At 40.9% G+C, this 23,282-nt stretch overlaps 1 protein-coding gene across 2 annotated transcripts in view; it reads left to right on the top strand.

Moving 5' to 3' along the window:
* The first annotated feature begins 2,722 nt into the window (after positions 1-2,722).
* The window catches only part of SLAIN1 (SLAIN motif family member 1), a 42,654-nt gene continuing 22,094 nt past the window's right edge, over positions 2,723-23,282 (top strand). The window contains exons 1-2 of one of the 2 annotated variants that reach the window (XM_072326388.1): positions 2,723-3,405; positions 6,548-6,687. In XM_072326388.1, the coding sequence (XP_072182489.1) occupies positions 2,954-3,405; positions 6,548-6,687 (592 nt within the window). In that variant the 5' untranslated portion in view covers positions 2,723-2,953. The remainder of the gene's footprint in view (positions 3,406-6,547; positions 6,688-23,282) is intronic. The other variant, XM_072326387.1, reaches the window with a different exon arrangement.

Raw genomic sequence — 23,282 nt, 5'->3', positions numbered from 1 at the left:
TTTAATCATTTTCTAACCCTCTTGAGGAGGGTTAGAAGACCAGTATGCCAGCACGAAGGTGATGAGATAGAGGACTTAAAAGCACACGCCTATCTAGCAGCACTACGTGCAAAGATATTACACGTACATTTGAAATACAGCAACAAAACCAACATGGTGAAATGAATTGTTAACCTCCATCCAGCCAGGATACACCTGGAAAAAAGACAGTCTCACATAGTGATTATGAGCACAGTAGCTGAAGCGTGCACAAGTTTGAGCTCTTTGGCAGGACAGAGATGAGATTCAAAGCTGTCCTACTGAAAGAAGAGCCCTCTGGACCCTTTTCTATGGGATAAGATGTAGTGAACCTTATTCTGCTTGTGATCAGCTTGTTTAAGCTGTCTAAACACTCTGGCCAACGCTAAGGCACTGCACTCAGCTTTTCCTCCTCTGAACACTGCCCCAACAAGTGTCTGCATGCAGCATTTGTGTTGGCATCACAAACAAAAGGAGGTAGTCAACAATTTGTGGCTGCTTTTACTCATAGAATCCTAGAATTGCTCAGGTTGGAAAAGACCTTTAAGGTCATCAAGTTCAACTGCAACCTAACCATGCTACCCTAATAAGCATTTTCATGGTGACTTACAGACCTGTGCCACAATGCTACATACTCTGGTGCATCTCCAGATGTGTCTCCTGATATATCTCCAAGCTGGTGTCCACATTAGATATTTTGTCAACGAAAGACCCTGAGCACACTGTCATGCTCCTGTCCTGGCAGTGAAAGGAGCCTGGATGCAATGTGACCACTGGCGCATCCAGGATACTGGTTTGCTGTTTTATGTTCTTCAGATCCATGATTAGAACCTTCCCTGAAGCTAAGCCTTTTCTAGCAACATGAAAAACACTACTCAACTAAAAGGTGGTACAATCAGATACCCATTTTGTGTTTTTTTCTTAGTCCAACTTTGTTCTAAATAGTCATTCCTCCATTTGAACACTGACATTACCATATACTTGGCTTTTTCTCATACTATTTTTCTCATACTATTGAACGTCCAGTTCAATCTAGGTTACTCTAGGGGCTATCTTTATTCTCTTCAGCGGTAAAATAAAAATCAGGATGTCAGTTCTTTGTTCCCTGCTTTATCTTTACAGCCACTCTTGTAGTACTAGCTGTTATCACTACACTGTGATAGTGTGAGTGCTTAAAAGATTAACAAACAATAGTGCTGTGGTCCTCAGCATGTGCAGAAGGAAGTCTCCCTTCAAAGAATACAAACAAAAGAGAGAAAACTCTGAGAACTGGATGATTCATTTATGCTTTGAGTAGAGAACTGGTGCCTGTACCTTCTGACCTATGAAACCTGTGACAGGGAAGACGCTGCAGGTGGCAGTGCTATTGCTACAGCTCTGTCTGGGATTGGCGCCCAGCAGTTGGTGAGCAGCCAATTACCCCAACAGCTACCAGCAGTGGCTGACCTGGCAATTCACATACATCACATCAGAGTTGTAGGTAACTTCAGGGCAGCAACTTCAGGGCAACTTCTGTCTTCTCCTGACTAAATGAACCCAAAAAGAGGCAGTCCTGGGTGTGAAATGGCTGCATTACCTTGGGTATGATGCTGAACCTCTTTCCACCTGCTTGCTGAGGAGAAGGGATGCATGAGTGGTTTCTTCCACTGCTAGACAAGGAATGATAAAGAAGGATAGCAAACTGATCTGCTTTATCTGGGCTGTATTAAAGGATTTTTTCAATGGGGGAGGAGGAAGAGAGAGGAGCATTTTTCATCACCCTCCACTTAACAGTTTCGTTATGTTTTTTTTTATGTTTTGTGTTGTTATACTTGGTAATTTATGACAGTAAAAGAGTTAACAGCCTCAAATAGTGCCAGGGGAGCTTCAGGTTGGATATTAGGAAGAATTTCTTCTTAGAAAGAGTGATGAGGCACAGGAACAGCCTGCACGGGGAGGTGGTGATGTCACTGTAACTGGAGGTGTTCAGGAAACATGGAGATATGGCACTGAAAGACACGATTTATTGGGCATGGTAGTGGCACACTAGACAACCTGAGTGTTTTTTTCCAACAATTCTCTGTGGTTTTACACTATTTGTGGTTCTGTCTCCCTTCGTCACCAACACATCTTCAAAAATCACGGAACCATACAGTTATTTTGGTTGGAAAAGACTTCTAAGGGTATCAGCTCCAGCCGTTAACCCAGCACTGCCACATCTGCTGCTTAACCAAATCCGTAGGCATCACACCTACACGTCTTTTAAATACCTCCAGGGATGGGGACCCAACTATTTCCCTGGGCAGCCTGTCCCAATGCTTCACAGCCCCTTTTCATTATATCCAGCCTAGAGGTCCTCTGGAGCAACCTGAGGCCATTTCTTCATGTCCTGTTGCCTGTAGCTTCGGAGAAGTGACCCGTCCACCGAGGCAGTTGTTGGAGATACGGTCTCCCCTGAGCCTCCTTCAATAGGTAAATAGCCCCAGCTCCCCCAGCTCTCGTCGCAACACTTGTTCTTAGAACACGCTCCTGTGAATCAGAAGACCCGAGGCATCAGTACGTCTCCCAGCCACAAACGCGCGCTGCCGCCTGCATCCCTTCCTTTCGGGCTCAACGACAGAGCCTCCCGCTGCGCCTCTCGTTCCCATCACAACGCAATCTGCATAATTACCGCCTCCACACCTACGGGCTTCCAACACTCGGCGTCCCGGCCCGGCCCCGAGCCGAGAGGCCAGACGGCGGCCTCGGCTTTGTTCCCTCCCCGCTCCGGCTGCCGAGTGGGAGGGGACCGGGCCCGCCCGCGCCCTGCCTGCTGCCGTCGGGAGGCGCAGCGGCGGCGGAGCGGAGGGAGCGGCGCAGCGCAGGGAGGGGTCGCGGCTCCCGCTCCCGGCTCTCCCTTCCCAGCGCCCGCGGGCCCGGGCGCTGCCGTGCGGCGGCGCGGCGAGGGGCCGGCGGGATGGAGGCCGCTTTGCTGAAGCCGGCGATGATGGCGGAGGTGAAGGGGAGCGGCGCCGGCGCGGCCGTGAGCGCCGAGCTGGAGGTGAAGAAGCTGCAGGAGCTGGTGCGCAAGCTGGAGAAGCAAAACGAGCAGCTCCGCAGCCGTGCCGCCGCCGCCGCCCGCCCGCCCAGCCCGCACCTGCTGCTGGCCCCGCCGCCGGCCCCCGCCGCGCTGCGCCCTGCCAGCCCTCCCGGGCCGGCTCCGGTCCCGGTCCCGGCTCCGACCCCGGCTGCGCCCTGCGTGCCCGGCCCGCTGCCCGGCGCCTCGCCCGGCCCTCAGGAGCCCCTCGCCTACTTCAAGGCGGCCGGCGGCGGGCAGGAGGCCGGCGGCGCGGGAGGGGGCACGGTGCTGGACGAGGTGGCGGTGTTGGAACTGGAGGACGGATGCTGCGGCCAAGACGAGGATACATGGTACATGCGGATCGCCCCCCCCGCGGCCGTCCCGGGCCCCCTGCGGGGCTGTCGAGCTCCCCGGCTACAGGCTCAAGGCGTTATTAGCATTAACCCCCCAAATCCACTTGATCTCGTGCTGCTTAGACTTACATCTGCCTCTTTATCCTGCGTTTTTGTGGTTGTTGTTTTTTTTTATCTCTCCTTTATTTTAACATGGCGCGGTGGGGACCCCCAGTGCCTACCCCCCCGGCTCCCCTCCTTGCGTGTGCCTCTTCTGCATCTCTGCGGATGCTTGGCTCCCCCGATTTCAGGTGTCAGCCTACTTATAGCTTTACATAAGGAATTAAAAATATTGGAAGGGATTCGGGAAATCCTTTATTAGGGCAGCACCGCCTCACTCGCCATCCTAAAATCTCAGTTCAATTGTGGCAGATCCTAAGGGATTTGGGAGGGCTTTTTGTCTTAGACATAGATCTAAAGGGTTGTTTGTGTATCTTCATGTAGCATCAGGACGCATGGCTGTGTGCTGGTGTATCGAGTAAGGCAGCAACGAACAGTAAATTAATAAAGCCTAACAGAGAATTGACATAGAAGAAGGATTCCTTGGGAACAAAAAGAAGAGATTTCTTTAGATGGAAGGGGTAAATAAATAAAGTCTGGTGCTTCCCAACTGGCCCCAGCAAAGCATTGCAGACATATCAGGGACTATCCAAGCACTGCAGAAATATTACGGAAATGATGCTGTGCAACTGTATCAAGCATCAGTGATGCTTGGTTGTGTTCATACACAACACACAGTCTCAGCAATATGATCTGCATTATCCGTATTCACATATCTGTCTTAAGTATCAGTCGAAGCTTCAACATAGTCTTTTTTAATGATTGCAGTTTTTGGATACGAAGTTTAGATGAGCTGAGAATATAATATAGCGCATTTAAACGTCCTTGTTTTGGTAACAGTAAAAAAGATTTTAAAATCAGTTGAAATAACATAAAATTTCTTGAATGTTGATTATATTTGGTTCACACTACAAGGTAATGCCATGCTTCAGGTTTTGACAGTTGCTTCTTCTGGCTGAGAGTCACCCAAGAATTGTATGGACATGTTGCTAGTGCGGTTTCACTGTATGTGCTGTTGGTCTGTGCGGCGTTCTGAGGCTGTGGGTCCTGACTTTGCCTCAGTCCTACAACCCAGTGCTCATGACAGAGCAGCAATGATTCAACTTTCCTTTGCACTGAGGATTTGTGTGACCCAGTCCTCTTCCAAAATGTGATTCCTTTTTGTTTATGTTTCATCAGGCACTGTAAAGTCAGCATTATTTTGTGTGCCTCAACAGAGTGATGATCTTGATCAGGGTCCTTTTTGATTTGCCCCTGGGAAGCATTCCTGAATGCTTTATTGGGATGAAAACTTGCTTACATGTCACACAACTGTGTCTCTGCAGGAAGAATTTGGCAACTTATTTATTCTGCCAGGAGCTGCTTTAGCTGTTGGACATTCTTCATTCAAGGCTGAATCCATCCTTGTCTATCAATGGTCAGCTGTGTGATGTCAGCTGCCTTTGGCTTTTTGTCATGCAAGTCTTAAAAGCAAACTAGTATCTGGGAGGCCAAAGACCATTGTGTGCCCTGGTTGTTGATTACTAATTTTAGACCTTTGCTAAAAAAAAAGAAACACAAAATAAAAACAACAGGGTTAGCATCACTGCAGACAAGTCAGATCTTTTTGTCGCTCTTTACATGTCTCATCGTTCAGAGTTCATCAGTTGGACATGTAGTTTTTGAAACACTTCCGCAAGTTAACGGGAGAGCTCAAAGCTTTTCTGTTTTTTCCTTTTCCCAGTTTTTTTTCCCCACAGGATCATTTTTTAATATGTAGCCAAGCACTGGAGGAAGCAAGGGGAAATTAGTCTTCTCCTTTGAGAAATAGAGTAGTTGAACTCCTCTGGGACTGCCAGGAGAGATACCAGTTGAAGTGAGGGTATTGATTCACTGTGAGCTGGGCAGGGAGCACTGATTTACCTACCTCACAGGAACATACAGAGCAGAGATGGGAGAACAGTTACACTCTGGCTTGGGTGGCTGGTGAACCAAAACTCGCAATAGGTGAAAAGCTGAAAGTGGTCTAACCAGAGGATCTCAGTCCTTTTGTTGTTGTTGTCTTGCCTTTTGTACTCTTAATTTGGGTACTAAATCCCTTTGCAGTCTGTGGAGCATTTTGCTGATGCAGAAAATCTAAGACTGTCTGCATCGCTATTGATCAGAAGTGGTGAGGCCGATAAGCTGAGAGAGATCTTGGGCAGCTAATAATAGTTCATTTCCTGGGAAGATTTGTGTTCACCCAGGTGAGCAGATGCCTGCCCCGGTGAGCTAATCTGCAAGGGCAGCAGCAGCATAAATCCCAGCTTCAAGAATGTAACCATGAAATCTACTCTGATACCTGGCTTCCTGATGTGCTCAGCTGTCTGATTAGTTACCTACTATAGTCTGAGAATAGCGCATGAGAATAATGCATGTATACTAGTCCTTCTTGCATGCTTTTTTTCCTGCTGAAATTGAGTATCAAAATTGAGTTCTCATTGTTTCTCTACAAATGTTTTCTAATCTTTAGAAGTCTGACTACTCTGAAGCATTTGCTTCATCTAGGGGAAGGCACTGTGGACAAATTGCATTATCATCAGCGTTCTGACAAGTTGATTAAATTATAGGTTAAAATGCGAAGCATAACAGTGAAATTGTAATTTATATGCAAAATCAAATATTGAAGTTATCCCTGATAATGATAAATAGAGAAGGGAAAACTGGTAGCTTCTTTGTTGTGTGTACATCTTTAAATGTGTACAGCAGCTAATTCATTTGAACTTTGAACCTTGCTAAAATTCTGACAGTCTTAATAATGAGATGCAGGATTTTAATGACAAGTCTTATTGAACTTAGATTGGCAGCTCTAGACCTGTAAAGTCTGTAATTTGGCACCTGGCTTGCTGAGGAGGGAAGAAAATCAGTTAAAACTCATTTATTTCAGAATCTCTCATGTTTTTGGAATATTACATTCCAGTTTTCTCATTGTTAAAAATTACAAGGGGGCAGGAAACTGAGAATAGAAATGTAAAATCGTAAGTATTGCATTTCTTTCTGACATTTGTGTGTTTTGGTTAAGGTTGTACGTCTTACCTAACAAGACTCTCACTCTTCAAGAGAAATCAGTGAGTCCTCTGCAGTGGTGCAGACGTGTTCTGGATCATCCAAGTCCTGAGATAGAGGCTGCCAAACGTTCCTTATGCTTTAGACTGGAACAAGGTAATGTTATTCTTTGAATTTCTCTACTAGTAAATCGGCTTTTTTGACCTAGAGTTTCAGTAGTGTTCAGTGTCTTTTGCAATTCATCAAGCTCCAAAGATGGCAGACATTCAGTTTTTCTTGCAAGTCTCCCTCCACTCCTTGAACTCTAACTACTGCTAATATTTATTTCATTGGTGAATTTTTTGAAGTATTATTCTCCTTCTTTGTTACTCTTAACTTCCACTGCATAACTCCTATATTTTCAATGTGGAATTTTTCATACATTGTTTAAAATAGGAATTTGTGGACCTCTTTACAAGCAAACTTGACGCAAACTTTAGTACTCAGCTGGTACTGAGATTTGAAAAGCAGTGCTTCTGGTTATGTGCAAAGCCAAATCGTCAAGATGCAATGCATTTCATTCTTTTTTTTTTTAATCAGTTAGGATGCTATTAACACTGCAATAGGTGTTTTTGAAGAGAGTGCTTAAGCTAGAAAACACTGTTGATGTTTATAAGTCACTAGGAAAGAAAATAGAAATGAACAAGAAGATAACAGGAAAAGGAAATACAGCCATCTGCTGCTTTATGAGTTAGCTACAGCATTCATTAAGAGTGGTTGAGCATGTACCTACGTGCTTTGGTGCATATATGAAGTTTTGGTTAGTCTTATCCAAAATCAGGTATTTAACTGAATCAGTCTCTGAAGGGATCTTTTGCTTTGCTTTGGCTGTAAAAGGTCACACAGTAATTGTTGTCATAGCAATATGCAGTTGAATTCGTTTGTCTGCAGTTAGGTGAGCTGAACCAAGGTCCATATAACAATCTGTACATCTAGGTGTGGGCAACTGAATCAAGTCCATAATGTTTTTGCAGGAATCAGCCAGAGGAATACATGATCTATTTTTTCTTTCTTCCAAGGTATTAATTTACATTTAATAGGCAATAAAGACATTAGAAAGGCAAATGTATTATTTTGGATTTAAATCACTATATGGTTATCTGTACAATCTCTCTGCAGAAGTCACAGTGAGTGACATACATTGACTTACACTGATGATGGATCACTTTAGTTGTGATGGCATCATGAATTTCTTGGGCTTTTGAGCAATTACAAGCTGTATGTTGTTATGGGTACAGAATGCTCAAGGAGGGAATGGACTCTTGTTACTACTGCAAGAATGTCATAGTAAAACTGTTAAAATTAACAACGTCACTCTTCTTTCCTAGTACTAAATTTTCAAGCTTAATACTTAAAAGTTGAAAAGTATTTTCCACCTTCAGCTGTTGGCTTTGGAAGGGTATTTTAGAGGGATTTTGAAATCTAGTAATGCTTTTTCTGTTTGGCGCAGAATCAACTGTAGCACTATGTGAGAAATATTAAACACGTAGTACAAAAAAAGCATTTGTAATGTGCTAGTATGCTCTTCCTGATATATTTTAGAGGTAGAATTCAATTAGTAATTTCTCAATGATGCATCAGCCAAAAATTAATCCTGTTTAGATTATCATAGCTCTACTAGCACTGTGGTGCAGATAGAAATGAAAAGCAGTAGAAACAGATTTTTCTCTGCCAGATCAGCGTGTGTGAGTGCACACAGAAAGGAGAGGTGTGAACTAAAAATGTAAAATTTTGTGAGGCTCTTTCTCTGCATTTTAACCAATTCATGTTCTCTTCTAGTAGTTTTTAAATCTATTCCCATTTGTTCCTGCTTGTTTCCCTAATTTTGTTGTATTTTGATTTTCATAAAAAATCTGAGTTGTTGTGTGAAATTTCCCAGCATTAGAATAGCTCACAATGAGCCTAGATCTCTTGTGAGAGGTTTAAGCCAAAGCAATCCTAGGCAATGAAATAATAAAATATCTACTTGATGTTTCAGGTTGGAGAGTCTCTTGGATGATGCTAGTTTACTTTTCACTTTACTGTGTCTGTTTCCTTCCTACTGGGGAAAAAGAAAAAGAAAAAAAGAAAAGTTTTATGTGTTTCAAAGTGGAAGTAAGATTTCATCTCAGAATAAATGTTTAAGGGTGTAAGCATGGTGGTGGTTTGCAGGTGATTTTGCTGTTAAGTGCTATGAAAACTTAGACAAGCTTCTCTGCATGCTTCTGTTCTAACACTCATTAGTCAACTAGTTTATAAACTGTCTAGTTTATAATGAACTAGACTCATTACAAGTCCTGTTTCTGTGGATTAAGCATGATAGCTTTAAGGAGGATGAAATTATATTTTAGAATCATATGAGTTGGAAGGGACTCTCAAAGGCCATCTAGCCCAACTCTTCTGCAGTGAATACAGCTCCATCAGGGAAGAGTGAATAGGGACACCTACAGCTCCATCAGGTTGCACAGAGCCGTGTCCAGCCTGACCTAGAACGTCTTCAGGAATGGGGCATCCACCATCCTCTGAGCAGCCTGTTCCAGTATCTCACCAGCCTTATCATAAAACATCTTCTTCATTATATCTAGTCTGAATCTCTCCTCTTTTAGTTTGAAATCATTTCCCCTTGTTCTGTCACAACAGATGTTTCTATAGAGTCTGTCCCCTTCTTTCTTATGGCCCCCCTTTAGACACTGAAAGGCCAGTATCAGGTCTCCCTGGAGCCTTCTCTTCTCCAGGCTGAACAGCCCCAGCTCTCTCAGTCTGTCCTCAAGTGGGAGAAGTTCCATCCCTTACATGCAATCTCATATGGTAAGGTCTTTACTTAGAATTTTTCCTGTATTCCAGGAGCAATTCTAGTGATGACGTAGTCTTTGTTTCTACTTTCTGACCTGACCTGAATCAGTTCTTTCTCTTTGTTCTTCATCAGTCATCTTTTTTTTGAAACCTCTGTTTTTTGTTGTTTACCACAGTTCTCCATTTACTGTAGAATCAGTTTCCCATCCCTTCATTTGTTACTGTTGCTTTCTATCTTATTTCTTCAGTTTCATTCAAATCAACAGGGTCACCTAATAGTTGTAAAAGTATAGTGGAGCTTCTATATTTTTTCGGTAGTCCTTGAAGGTGTTGGGAAATGTCAGCATTAAAACCCAGTGAGAGAGATGTATATAAACTTCCTAGATGCTGCAGATGGTATAACTTGTCTGAAATTGATTAAATGATGCTGATTTACATCCTGGCTGCAGCTACACTGTGTAGATTCACTTCTGTATAAAACTGCTGTGGAGCAGCCGGATGGATAAACTGAGGAGTTAAGAAGCTTAGCAAGGAGTCAGGCGGTAGGAGCTCAGCTTTTATGAAGGGCTTGAAAACATATTTCATCCAATTCAGCGTTCCAGACAGAAAACCACTCTTCCTTGGAGAATATGAAATATTGGTTAGATTCAGAGTTGATCTTAGTTGAGTTCTCATTCAGAAAAGCTGCTCAGATGTTTCCAAAGAGTAGGCAACAAAAGTCTGGAGATTTTGCAGTTGGTTGCAGTAATTTATAGCCTTAAGATGAAAATATTTTTCTTTTGTTAAAATAAACAAAATACTTCAGCATGGATGCTATTATGTTGTACATGAGTGTGGTATCTTGTGAAATAGATCCCATGTTGATTTGATGATTTTACAAAACCCCAAAATCTCAGTGAAATTTTAGCTTTTATTGTACTTGATCCCAGATGTTAATTGGCAGCACTAAATGAATTTTATCTGTAAAAAATCTTAGCTGACAGGGCCCCAGACAGAACATTTTACTTGACTATGAAGCTTCTGTCTTACACAGGTTCTGTCCTGTACTTCTAATTCTCTTTACTCCTCCAAAAGACCCACCATGAAGTCATTTAGTTTGATATATTTAATATATGCCATATATTTAATCAACTGCTAAAAATTGCAGCTATAAAGAACTTTTACACCATCGTCAGTTAACAGCTGAAGCAAACAAGAAATACTGTAAATTGTTGATAATTAATATTTTGTGTCCTTGAGCTGAATCCAGTGCTGTTTTGCATGGCAGGATATTGTTTGTTTCATGTACATTGATTTGTCAGAGATGCATTTTATGGTGATCAGGACTGGATTAATAAGGTCTAACAGAGCTTTCTCATTCTTGTTTTTCATATGTAACGGAAATTAAAATTTTACATGAAATCCTTCTGGAGCTGCAAGTGACAATGTCTTGAAGCCTGCAGACAATAGGATTGCTATTTCCATCATAAATTTCTGAGTCTATTGAAGGAATGAAAGAAGTGGCAGGCCTGATTCGTTTCATAGCATGAGTCATATAATTATAGAATGGCTTGGGTTGGAAGGGACCCCAAGGATCATCAAATTCCAACCCCCCTGCTACAGGCAGGGCCACCAAACTCCACATTTAATACTAGATGAGGCTGCCCAGGGCTCCATCCAACCTGACCTTGAACAGCTTCAGGGACAGGGCATTCACAGCCTCTCTGTCAGCCTGTTCCGTCACCTCACCACTCTCTCTGTAAAGAACTTCCCCTGACATCCAAAATTACCTCTCTCTCTGTGTTTCTAACAACAAAAGTTTCTGGATATCTGTAATACTTTTCAGCACCTGAGCTCCTTTTGGGGAATATGACATCACAGAGGACAGTACGTATAGCAGTCTTCTACCACAGTACAAGTTTAGCGCTCAGAGCACACGAATATACATGCGTAGGAATTATTTCCTATTAGATTTCGTTTATTTGAAGTAACATGTTGTAACACTTGCATAATTTTGAGCAGTTCTCAGAGGTTTTGCAACTGCTGGTGTTACTGGATTTTCTAACACAGCTACTGAACATGATTTGTATGTTTCAACTGGGAAAAAAACAAAAATGGTTTTTGATACTCTACTTGGAAGCATGTACTTGCATGTCAAATGGAACATTTTTCTCCAGCACTGGAACATTTCTACTCTGTACTTCAAGATAGAAGTGTTTGGTTGAAAATTCTTACAGCAACAAAGTGCACAGAAGATCAGACACTTCAGTCTGTTCACTTCACTGATATCACTTGCCTTTGTAATATGGCTCTTAGACATTATGTGCTTCTTAAGAATTTCATTTCTTATTTGGGGGTTGGCTGTTATGTACTTCCTAATTAAATGTTTTCTTAGAACTGATTTCTAGTTCTCATTATAGTTATGAGAAGATGCAGAATTTGCAGTCTAAAGTCTTTTATGTAAAGATTGTCAGAGAAGTCGTATTACGTATTATCTCGGTTGAGAAGATATATATCCCACTTTAGAATGGAAGTGCTGTATTAATGCACACCCACTACTGAGCTGGGATTATCAGTTCATCTCGAATGGCTTAACACTGTCAAATTTTACATGAGGATTTCAGAAGCCTTATTTAAAACAGGCGTGGTTTTATGTTTGCAACATAGGCTCAGTCTGTAATGCAGTGTATGTGTGAAAGCAATGGTAGTAGCTTTGACTCTGACAGTTATGCTAAAAATACAGGCACATTTACTGCTATCCAGTGGATCACTAAATCGCTGTTTAGTCTGCAAGGTATGCTGCTGCTTTCCCAGATAGAAATTAAAAAGAAAGATAGGCTTTACTGATGGACATGGATGAACTTGGTTCTGAGGATGATTTTTTTGTGGGGAAGAGAATCTTTTCAAAACTGGGCTGTTTTAGAAGCTCTCATTTCATTTTGGTCCTGAATGTCTGTGTACCTTTCGTATTGCTTGTTAGTCTCCAAATTATTGTTAGAACTTTTTTCTTTAATTCCCATTTTCTTTCGTTGCTCATTTTTGATAGCTGCAGAAGAGAACAGGAAATACAATTTCATGGTGTAGATGAGCCTCCCCCATGTGGTATGCAGAGATAGCATCGCTTTATGAAAATATCATTTATTTCTGTGATTGTGCTTTCAATGAGCACCTTGTTTCTTCATAGTGTTGTGTCTTTTTAAGAAGCTTTTGTTCAGACTTTTCTATGCCATGACTCCTAAGTATCTTTTGAGAGCTGTTTACTCCTAGGATATAGTCCATGAGCTTGTATATAAGATGTACAGTGTTTGGCATTGGTGACTGACCTCACATTTTCATATATTAAAAGTCAAATCAATTGCACTTATTTTAGCAAAACGTCTACCAGTCCCTTCCATTGTGGCTGAACATTAGATTGTCTGCCATACAAGTGCTGTTGTAAGAATTTTTAGTCATCAGGTGTGTCATTCAATTAATTTAGAGTCATAGAATCATAGAATGGTTTGGGTTGGAAGGGACCTTTAAGATGATGTAGTTCCAGCACCCCTGCTGTAGGCATGGACACCTTCCACTAGACCAGGTTGCTTAAAGCTGCATCCAGCCTGGCCTTGAACGTCTCCAGGGTGGGCGCATCCACAGTGTTTCTGGGCAGCCTGTTCCGGTGTTTCATCACCCTCACAGTCCCTTTACCACCTTTACGCATGCTGTGGTAAACTGGAATTATTTCCATGGAATTCTACCACTGTAAAATTAACCTGATTCAAGAGTAAAGTGATGTTTTTCCAATTTTATGGTAGGAGTGAAGGCATAACCATGTAGATTCTGCTAAAGGCTTAAGTGACTGTTAACGTATTAGGAAAGAATTATGAACATTCATCGTTTTGTAGAATTAAGGTTCTACACCAACCCCGAGTCACACGAAGACCACAAAGCAGATAGTTACTTCTAAAAAAAAACACAGATAAATCACACACAAATATTTGATATAAGTACCATTGCCATTATTATTACTGTCATAAGGGTCAGGGCTTCTGTGATGATGCTTTTTTGCCTAGAGAGACTGCTCTCTTCAAATTCCCTTGAGAAGGACTGTCTCCTGCCTCTAAGTCAGAGCATGTTCCTAAATGTAAACTCCGGGGTGATTTTAGACATCTCTACAGAGACTCCATGAGTAAACTTTGCCTTACGAGTACTTCCTACAGGTGCCTACACTGTAGTAAAATTGTATAAACATTGAACAAAGAGGCAGTCATTATGCATGAGCAGTGTTGAAGTAGTATGTGTACCATAACTTCAGACACTGCTCTGCTTAAATCTGCTGCTTTTCCATTCTGTAGGCTTCAGTGACAGAGTCTATATGAGGACACCTGTTTTGTGGTAGGCAAATGAACACACCACTCGTCAATTAGTGTGGAATGGGGCTTTCTTCAAGATTCTTCAAGATTTCTTCAAGAGAAAGAAATGAGAACAGATTAGTTATGCTGGCCAGTCTAGATGCGAATAACTAACAATGAAGCTATGCTAATGGTGGAATTTCTTGTCATGGTCCAACATTTCCATAGGTAGATGTATCAGTCTCCTCAGAGCTCGTTCTGAACTCTCCATACTCTTGCTCTGCTCTGTGATAAAGACAATCCTGCAAGTCTCTTGTGGATCCACTAAATATGAAGTAAGGCAATTTAGGTTGCTGTGGTTGTATCTTCTTTTAATCTCTTTACATGTAAATGTAACCCACTTTCTCTTCAGCAAGAATGTCGTTCTTGCTCTTTCAGATCTGCTTGCATACACAGTGGCATCCTTGCCCATTGCTTACAGCATATGCTGACTTAGATTAACCAGAGGCCTGATAATATCTCTCTCAGAGTCTGGTAGCCAGGAGGAGCCAAGGTAGGACATCTATCCAGCTGACTTGGTAAACACTGAAAGATATTTCGGAGGCTTTAGGTACATGGTTTGTGTAGGAAGGTGATGTGTCTATCTTTATCCTCATAGTAATTGTGGAATTGTAAGATAGTTATCATTTTCTACCTTTTTTTTATTCTGATTGTTACAGATATGATGAAATTGCTAGTGATTTGCTTTGTGCCGTATATGTAAGTAAGCAATTGTTCTAAGACACTGAATTCATCTCACCTACCTTTATAGACATCATAATTTCCTTGGAGGTGTTCAAGACAGGTTGGATGACAAAGCTGGTGAGGACTCTGGAGCACAAGCCATATGAGGAGAGGCTGAAGGAGCTGGGAATGTTAAGCCTGGAGAAGAGGAGGCTCAGGGGAGACCTTATTGCTCTCTGTAACTTCCTGAAGGGAGGTTGTAGTGAGCTGGGGGTCCGCCTCTTCTCTTGTGTCATTAGTGATAGGACTAGAGGGAATGGTTTCAAGCTACGGCAGGGGAGATTCAGGCTGGACATTAGGAAATATTACTTCTCAGAAAGGGTGGTCAGGCACTGGAATGGGCTGCCCAGGGAGGTGGTGGAGTCACCGACCCTGGAGGTGTTCAAGGAGCGATTGGATGTTGTGTTGAGGAACATGGTTTAGTGGGAGCTATTGGTAATAGGTGAACGGTTGGACTGGATGATCTTTTAGGTCTTTTAGAATCCTTGGTGATTCTATGATTCTATGATGCTATGAACTTTAATTGGATCGAGAAGGCTGTTTAGGTTGGATACTTGCAAGCATTGTTACACTCTAGCATTTCAGAGAAGTTGTCTTTTTCAGTTGCTTGGAAATAGGGAAAACTGAAGGCAGTCTCTGAAGTCTCTTTCTAAGCTCTGTTTATTGTTCCCTGTAATGAATGCTGTCAGAATGAATTTCTTTTGACTATATGCAGAGATCTGTATCTGAGCCAGTCACCCTTATCTCCCCTCTTAGTCAGTGGAGGTGAGGTGAATCATGGCCTGTTCTTTCACTTTTGAGCATATTCTGTACTGTGGTGACTAGGTCAGCCATGAATGTATGTCAGAGCATCTTCATCATGTCTGTGTGACACAGGCTCCTGTGGCTAGAAGTACCATAAATAGATAACTAGAAAAGAGTGAGAACAAGAGAACAAGAGGAAGCAGCACTCACCCTTGCCCTGACACTCTCCCAGGTGTATTTCCAGTTTGGAGTGTGACTGAATCAGATATGATACTTGATTTATGTGATTAACTAACCTTTGATGGATTCTTCTTCGAATTTATGTAGTCTCCCCATGTCAACTTTTATTGATAGCATTCTTTGGTAAGAATTCCTTACTTTAGAAGGCTTGTAATTCCCTATTAGAAGGCTTCTAAAAATAAGTGGTGTAAACACCCTCCTTTTAATGAATGAAAAGATTATAGTTTGGCAGAAGAGACTGAGCGATCTCTTTTTTGTTCCACATTACCTTATGTAGTAATACTAACGAGATTGTGTCTTCTGCTTAGGAAATCGTATCTTGTTTCAAACTAGTTGAAATGTGAGAGCTTGTATACTTACGAATCCTGATTAACAATTTATCCAACAGACAGAAAACACATTGGATTAGCAGTTTGTCCACATTGCCAAAAGCTGAGTACAGGAGCTAGGGACGGAACAGACATTTTTCAGTATAATGCTTGTCCTGTATCTCATGAAAGGGAATTTGGAAGCCAGATTTGCCTGTTAGCTATTACTGCTTTGAAAATTTGTTTTTTGGCCCTGTGCATGCAGAGGGAGTTGTGCATGCAGTAAGAAAATGAATGGTGAGACAATTACATTTATCGCAAAGTCTCTGTGCTTGTCTGTGTAACTAGTTAGTAAATACTTCACCTATAAGAAAGAGACAAACTAAAAGCAAAACAAAAAACCCAGTGGTGCAAAAGCACACAGCCAAGGCAAGATGGACTTTTTATGTAGGAGTTTTGTAATTCATACGTCTCAAATCCATTTTTTGTTTCTAATCTTCTGAACACTTAGAAAAAAACCATTTGTATGAAAAGGTTGTGTTGGGAAATGGTGGTTGGATTCTCTCTGCAAATCAGTGCAGTGCAGTTGGAACGTAGTGTAGTCATTTTCCAATCTGTAATGTGCCCAGAGACGATTTTCAGGTCAGCCTGTCACTGAATATGTTGAAACAGAGTAGTTGTGCATCTGTCTTGAAAAATATAGAAATCTTTGCTGCCTGCAGTGATACATCATCACTGGCAAAAGTGGAATTTGTCTGACACAGTGCAGCATTTCTAAATCTTACTTAGATTTACATTTTTCTTCAGCAACTGCAACATGCTCAACAACACTGTTGATTACATTGCTTTGCTGTGCTGGATGAAAGTCCTAGACAATTCTGCAATTCAGATGCTTTCTGACTGTTACTTTGAAAGAGATCTGTGCTGTTTTTGCTGGGGCAGATCTTGAGATATATGAGTTGCTACAGTTTGATAGATTTAAACAGTAGTAAACCAGTACAAACCATCTGAGCTACCTTCTCATTCTATGCAAATATTGATTCATTTTTATGTTATTGTTGAAAAAGAACTTAGTTTATGTGAATAATTGGGAAAGAAACTTTTTTAGGTACTCCCAATTCTCACGCACACTTAAAGCTAACATAATTTTTCAGTTTTTCCCAGGAAAGTAGGCAATCTTTATTCTCTCAGCTCCTCCTAATATATGATTGTCACCTAACTGTAGTGACAGTTGTTTTCATTAGACATTTGATACCGTATTTGAGGTTGAAGTTGATCTTTATTATTTTAAAGAAGCATGGAAAGAATATTTTAATTTCTTTTTATTTTGCATAGCAATCCTATATATTGCGTATAAAAATGCTGTGAAAAGTAAAAATTTTGTAGTGGAATTACATTATTTTAGAAGGCTACCGAATGATAATGTATGAAAATGCTATGTAGTTTCTTACAAGCTGACCTATGTTAAGAATGTGGGAAGTCATTGGATTTTTATGTTGAATCCTAGCAAAACCTAAGGAAATGTTGCCTTTGATTTATCCAGCCATTGCAGTCTTGTGGAGGTTTACGGATCAAGGATAAATATATACAGGAAATTTTATTTTGGAGACCCTTGTGTACTGGTTTGTGCAGTCAGCACTTACGGAGTTTCTCTCTCATCATTGCATCTGTGGATGAGGAGGCACCTTGCCTCTCTGGAACAAGACATCAAGGGACAGCAAACAAGCCCCAGGAGCATTTTGTGAGCTTGGTATGACAGTGGAGGGAAATAATAGTTTTGGACAATGACACATTCAATGTGAGTGAAAATGTGCGTTAAGCATATGAAATGTGGCTCTGTGCTGATGACGGTTATGCTGACTGGATGGCTGAGGGAGCTACAGCTATGGTTATGAAGCTGTAAGTGCTTAAATAAGCCATTGAGACAACCACAGCTGATGACTGGGAGAGACTGGAACTAAGAGTGAAATGCTTGAAAAGTTGAGATGTTTGCAGCACAGCAATATTCAATAAAAGGAGAATATATGTATTCACCAGAATAACTTCCAATTTTATAAATATATGTCAATTATCTTGCACACAGTAATAGAGGTGACAACATTGCTGTCGAGGGCCCAGAATTTGTTTTGTTGAAACTGATGAAAATTGTAATTTTTTGAAGAAGTTTTTAGGACTTGTAATTGTAGAGGAAAGCATGGAAATAGTAGAGTTCAGATAAATGATGGGAGATGTTTTTTAAATGTTAAATAAAACATACTGCTCTTAGTCTTCATTTTTACTATTGCTCATTTGCTTCATTGACCATTTCAAAACGTGTAAAGAGCAGTCTGGCACAGCACGTTTGCAGACACATATCACTAAGCTCTTAGTGTCTGCTGAAACTCATGAGGCTACCAGGAAAGTGGTGGAGTCCCTGTCCCTGGAAATGCATAAGAAATGTGTAGATGTTGCACTGAGGAACACTAGTGGGTGCGGTGGGGATGGGTTGACAGTTGGACTTGATGATCTGAGAAGTCTTTTCCAACCTTATTGATTCTATGATTCTGTTACAGCCGTTCTCTTTTGAGCACAGAAACTGATGGCCTCACTGTATGATCACATGAAGCAGATCTAAGGAGTGTGTGCGCTTCTCAGCTTCCTGTGTTAGGGCACTATGGAGATACTTGAGACACAGTGTCTGCTTAGGCTTTGCTTTGAACATTTAGGGACCTGGAGATCTGTTCCTGCATGTTGGTACCACAGCATTGCTTGAAGTTGAGGATAGAGTAACTTCTGTCTTCTTAAGAGTGTTTAAAATAATTATAGGTGTTTTCAAGGATGTGAAAAATCCTTGAAAAAATCCATGAAAAATCTCTTCAGTGAGCAGTAGGAGCCCACATTTTCCACTTCTTAAGCAAATACTCTCACAATTGCTGTATTCAGCAATTAGCAAAAAATTTAGTCTCCTCTTACTGCCTTTTCAAGCATGTTAGGCACTTAGATGTTCCCAGTGATTAATGAAATACTTGTTCCCAAGCAGGACTGTGTGTTTTACTCATGGAAAAAATATGTATTTTTTAAGCATGGCTGCTGTGCAACTGCCCGTATGCAGAATGTACCACGGAAGAGACTGGCTTTCCTTCTCAAAGGAAAGTATGTCAGCAAGGAAGTCTGTAAGATCTCCTTGAAAGCATCCCTGTGAAGAAGGACTTGGGTGTACTGGTGGATGAGAAGTTGGACATGAGCCAGCAGTGTGTGCTTGCAGCCCAGAAGGCCAGCTGTGTTCTGGGCTGCATTAAAAAAGGGGTGGTCAGCAGGGAGAGGGAGGTGATTGTCCCCCTCTACTCAGCTCTTGTGAGGCCTCATCTGGAGTACTGTGTCCAGTCCTGGGGTTGTGGATGAATGTGGCTCTGGGCAACCTGATCTGGTGGTTGGAGACCCTGCACATAGCAGGGGGGTTGAAACCAGATGATCATTGTGGTCCTTTTCAACCCAGGCCATTCTATGATTCTATGATATGCAGGTTAGTGGCCCTGCCTCTGGCAGGGGGGTTGAAGCTTGATGATACTTGAGATTCCTTTCAACCCAAGCCATTCTATGATTCTATGACTGACTGTATTCTAAATACTTATTCAATTGTTAGCTTAGAAGAGAGGTTTTATTCAGGCCATATAATTAGTACCAGAGTCAAGTATCCTCATATATGCAATTCAATTTATTTTTTAGCTTTGAATATAAAAGCTGTTTTGATCTCTGGCCTAAAGGCTTATATAAAACTTAAGCTAATTGAGCTAGATAGCAACTTTAGATATAATTTAATGTTTAGTCAGTATTATAGCACAGTAATTTATGACTTTATTCTGTCTGTATAGCAAAGAAATAATTATTTTTTGTTAAAGTAGGTTGCTATATTACAGAATTCTGCCAAATTTTGAGTTTCATAACAGAATTATCAAAAAGGAGGGTGTTTCAAATACTCCCTTTAGTTTCTCGAAAGCTCTGGTATATTCTTAGCTAATACTCCATCTTGTGTACAGCAGCTGTACTTGATCTGTCTCTGTTTTGCTTAACTGAACAAAATTAAAACATCATGATGGACAGTCGATGCCAGTTTTTCTTTATGTCTGAGCTTATGAGTGATCCCATGAATGTTAATGGTCAGTTTTGGTCTCACTTTCAACACTGGCTTTTGTATGTATGCTTAAAGATAGAGTATTTTGTAGTTATTAATATTATTCCATTCCTTGTCATGCATTTCTATATATATATATGTTTACTTATTTAGGTTTTCATGTGAATCGTTGCATACTTATTAAATCTGATTATTAACAAGAGCCAGTGTGGTACATATTTGTGTTTATGTAGTTGCTCCAAGTTTTTACATTAGTGTACTGTACTGTTTTGATGTATCCTGCATATCATTTTTAGCAAAATGTTAGTAAAATTTTAAAATGCAAGTAAATGTTTTAAGGTTAGGAGCAGGCAACCTTGTTCCAAATTTTATTTTTTAAAGGAAAGATTTCATTCAATTATGCAGACATTTTGATAAGTCCTTTTAAATATTATAATAGGTGTTATGTAACCCAGTATAATATCAGCATCCTAGTTACTAAGATTTGATCAAGTCCAAGAAAATTGTATCTGGAAAGTTGAGCACTCACAGTGTAGCTGTTAACTTGGAAGACTGGGACAATTTGCTTTTATGTATCAGAGATTATTAGCTCCTTGTGTTGGTGTCAAAAGCGAACAGTTTCATGCTTTGTAAAGTCAAATTGTTAATAAATTTGACTCTTTCCCATCAGTAAATCAAAAGATTTTTTTTTATTTTATTTTATTTTATTTTTTACTTCTTTTCTCTTTATGATTCTCTATGTAAGCCTGCTTTCCTTCCCACAGCTGGTGTTTCTTCCTTCAATATGTCTTCAGGATTATTCTTGTTTATATCCAACTGCAAGGGTCAGAAAATTCCTTTATTTTCAAAGGGCAGATGAGTTTCTTAAATCATCTCTGGGCAGCCCAAGTTGGATCCTTAAGAAAAAAAACTACTAATATATGAAGTATTGAAGCCAAACAAATTGGCTTTTAAATTGAAAATAAAGGTCTTCACAGTGCTGCCTCATTCTCTGGAAAAATCCCACTGAGAACCATTAACAAAGAACAAATCCTTGCATATTTTAACAGTGTTTACTCTAATAATCAGAGAAGACTCCGAATCAGTTTGGAGTAAAATAACTATCCTAAAGTGACCATCCATTGCACTATTCTGAGATCTTATACATTTTATGCTGTTTTGTATATTTGCTTAGATATGTGTAGCCGTCATTTCCTACATACCTTTTCATGTTTTTGGCATAGCTCAAGACTTATGTAAGTCTAATCTTACTGTTCTCGATACTGTTGAAGTACTCAGTATGTAATTCATTTTGATATTTCCAGCTGAAACCTAATGAAAACATTTTTGTATGTTTGAACCTGAATTATTGTTTGGCTGTTAATCATATGCATAAAAAATGACAGTTCTCAGCTGAAGCTGAAGCACTATCAGGATATACTTGAAAAATAGAACCCAGTGATTTTGGAGAGCATTTTAGAATAGTATATTGCTAGAGGCATCTTTCTCTGCCTTCCCTTCGGAACACACACAAGTTGAAAGAGTAGTTCTGAACCTGTTTTGCTATAAATGCTGAATATGTTCTTAGTGTGGGTTCTTGCTTACATAGTCACTATAACTGTTGCTTTGTGCTCCATGGGCCAGCTCACAGTGGTAATTGTACAAAGCAATGAATGATGTTTATTTGTGCTGTACGGTTGACCACATCTGTGGGTGAGAACATGCTGGAAGCTAATTGGCCTGGCAAATGATCAGACTGTGATGAAACAAGACATTGTGTTAGGCAGAAAAATAGAATTACAAGGAGCTGTCATCCTTTGGTCCTCACTGATAGCATCTGATGGACGTGACAGATGTTAGCTGTGGTTATGATAGTTAGATCTACTCTATCACACACATTTCTTTAAGTGAATGCCTCAAATTAATTTACAGTTTCTGACTGCTTGTGGGTTAATCTGATCCATAGTGACTGTGTTACATACAGCTCTGTAAAGCTGTGGTTGTCAGAGTTCACTCTCCTTTTTGTTTTGTAATACTTGTACACTTGACTTTTGAACTGTAAATTTTCAAAATTTACCTTTAATAAATGTTAAAGATAAATAGTTCAATCAGGAGATAGAGGTCATGTTGCTAAGCATGGAGCAATTTTCTAGAAGTGGCAATGGTTCTGTTCCTAGTTACGATCTCAGGCCTGTAGGGTTTTTAAGCTTGAAGGGTCTAGAATCATGAAAAATTAGGGAACTGCAGTAATTATTTGGTTAAGTGACAGAAAAGATGACAATTTGCATTTTCATGTCTTACTTTTCTTGTAGTTTAATTCCCTCTTACAGAGGCTGAGAATTACAGATACTTCCACTGCAGACTGCTGCATTCCCCTTGTGGAATTTGCTGTAAGCTTAGTAGCACTGATGAGAAGAATACAAAAGTCTGATTAGTCCACACAAAACCAAAACCTGGGTTGTATCAAGAGGAGCATGACCAGCAGGTCAAGGGAGGTGATTTGGCCCCTCTGCTCTCATGAGACCCCACCTGGAGGACTGCATCTGGTTCTGGGCCCCCCAACACAAGAAGGACATGGAGTTGTTGGAGCAGATCCAGAGGAGGGCCACAACGATGATCAGAGGGCTGGAGCACCTCCCCTACAAGAACAGGCAGATAGGCGGGGCTCTTCAGCCTAGAGAAGGCTCTGGGGAGACCTTATAGTGGCCTTCCAGTACCTGAAGGAGGCCTACAAGAAAGCTTGAGAGGAACTTTTATAAGGGCATGAAGTGAAAAGATGAGGGGAAATGGCTTTCAACTGGAAAAGGCAGATTTAGACTAGATATCAGGAAGAAATTCTTTACTGTGAGGGTGGTGAGACACTGGAACAGGATGTCCAGGGAGGCTGTGGATGCGCTTCTCTCCCCTGGAAGCATTCAAGGCCAGGCTGGATGGGGCTTTGAGCAACCTAGAGGTCTAGAGGGAAGTGTTCCTGCCTATAGTAGGAGGGCTGGAACCAGATAATATGAAAGGTCCCTTCCAACCCAAACAATTCTATGATTCTATGGTTCTGTGAACTGGATGAACAAACCCAAACAATATAGTAGATTTGTGATACAAACCATAATGTTTTAGGCACTTGGCTTTTGAGGGCTTCGGGTTTTGAAATACATTTGCAACATCTGTCACAGCAAAGTACACCTGCTAAATGCCAAAGTTATCCCATGGATTTTTGAGCTACATGTAAGTATATCCATATGCTGTGGTTTGAACCTAGCAGGCAGCTGAGTACCACACAGCCATTTGCTTGCTCCCGCCAGGAGCAACAGGGAAAAAATCAGAGAAAGCTAAAACTTGTGTGTTGACGTAAAGACAGGACAGAAAAGGAAAGGATATAATAATGATGATAAAAGAATATACAAAAGAAAGTGATGCGTAAAGTAATTGCTTGCTATCCACAGACAGATACACAGCCAGTCCCCAAGC

Source organism: Excalfactoria chinensis, chromosome 1, assembly GCF_039878825.1.
Source record: "Excalfactoria chinensis isolate bCotChi1 chromosome 1, bCotChi1.hap2, whole genome shotgun sequence".
Lineage (NCBI taxonomy): Eukaryota > Metazoa > Chordata > Aves > Galliformes > Phasianidae > Excalfactoria > Excalfactoria chinensis.
Note: the sequence above shows the minus strand (reverse complement) of the source record. Positions and strands in the feature narration are given on the sequence as shown.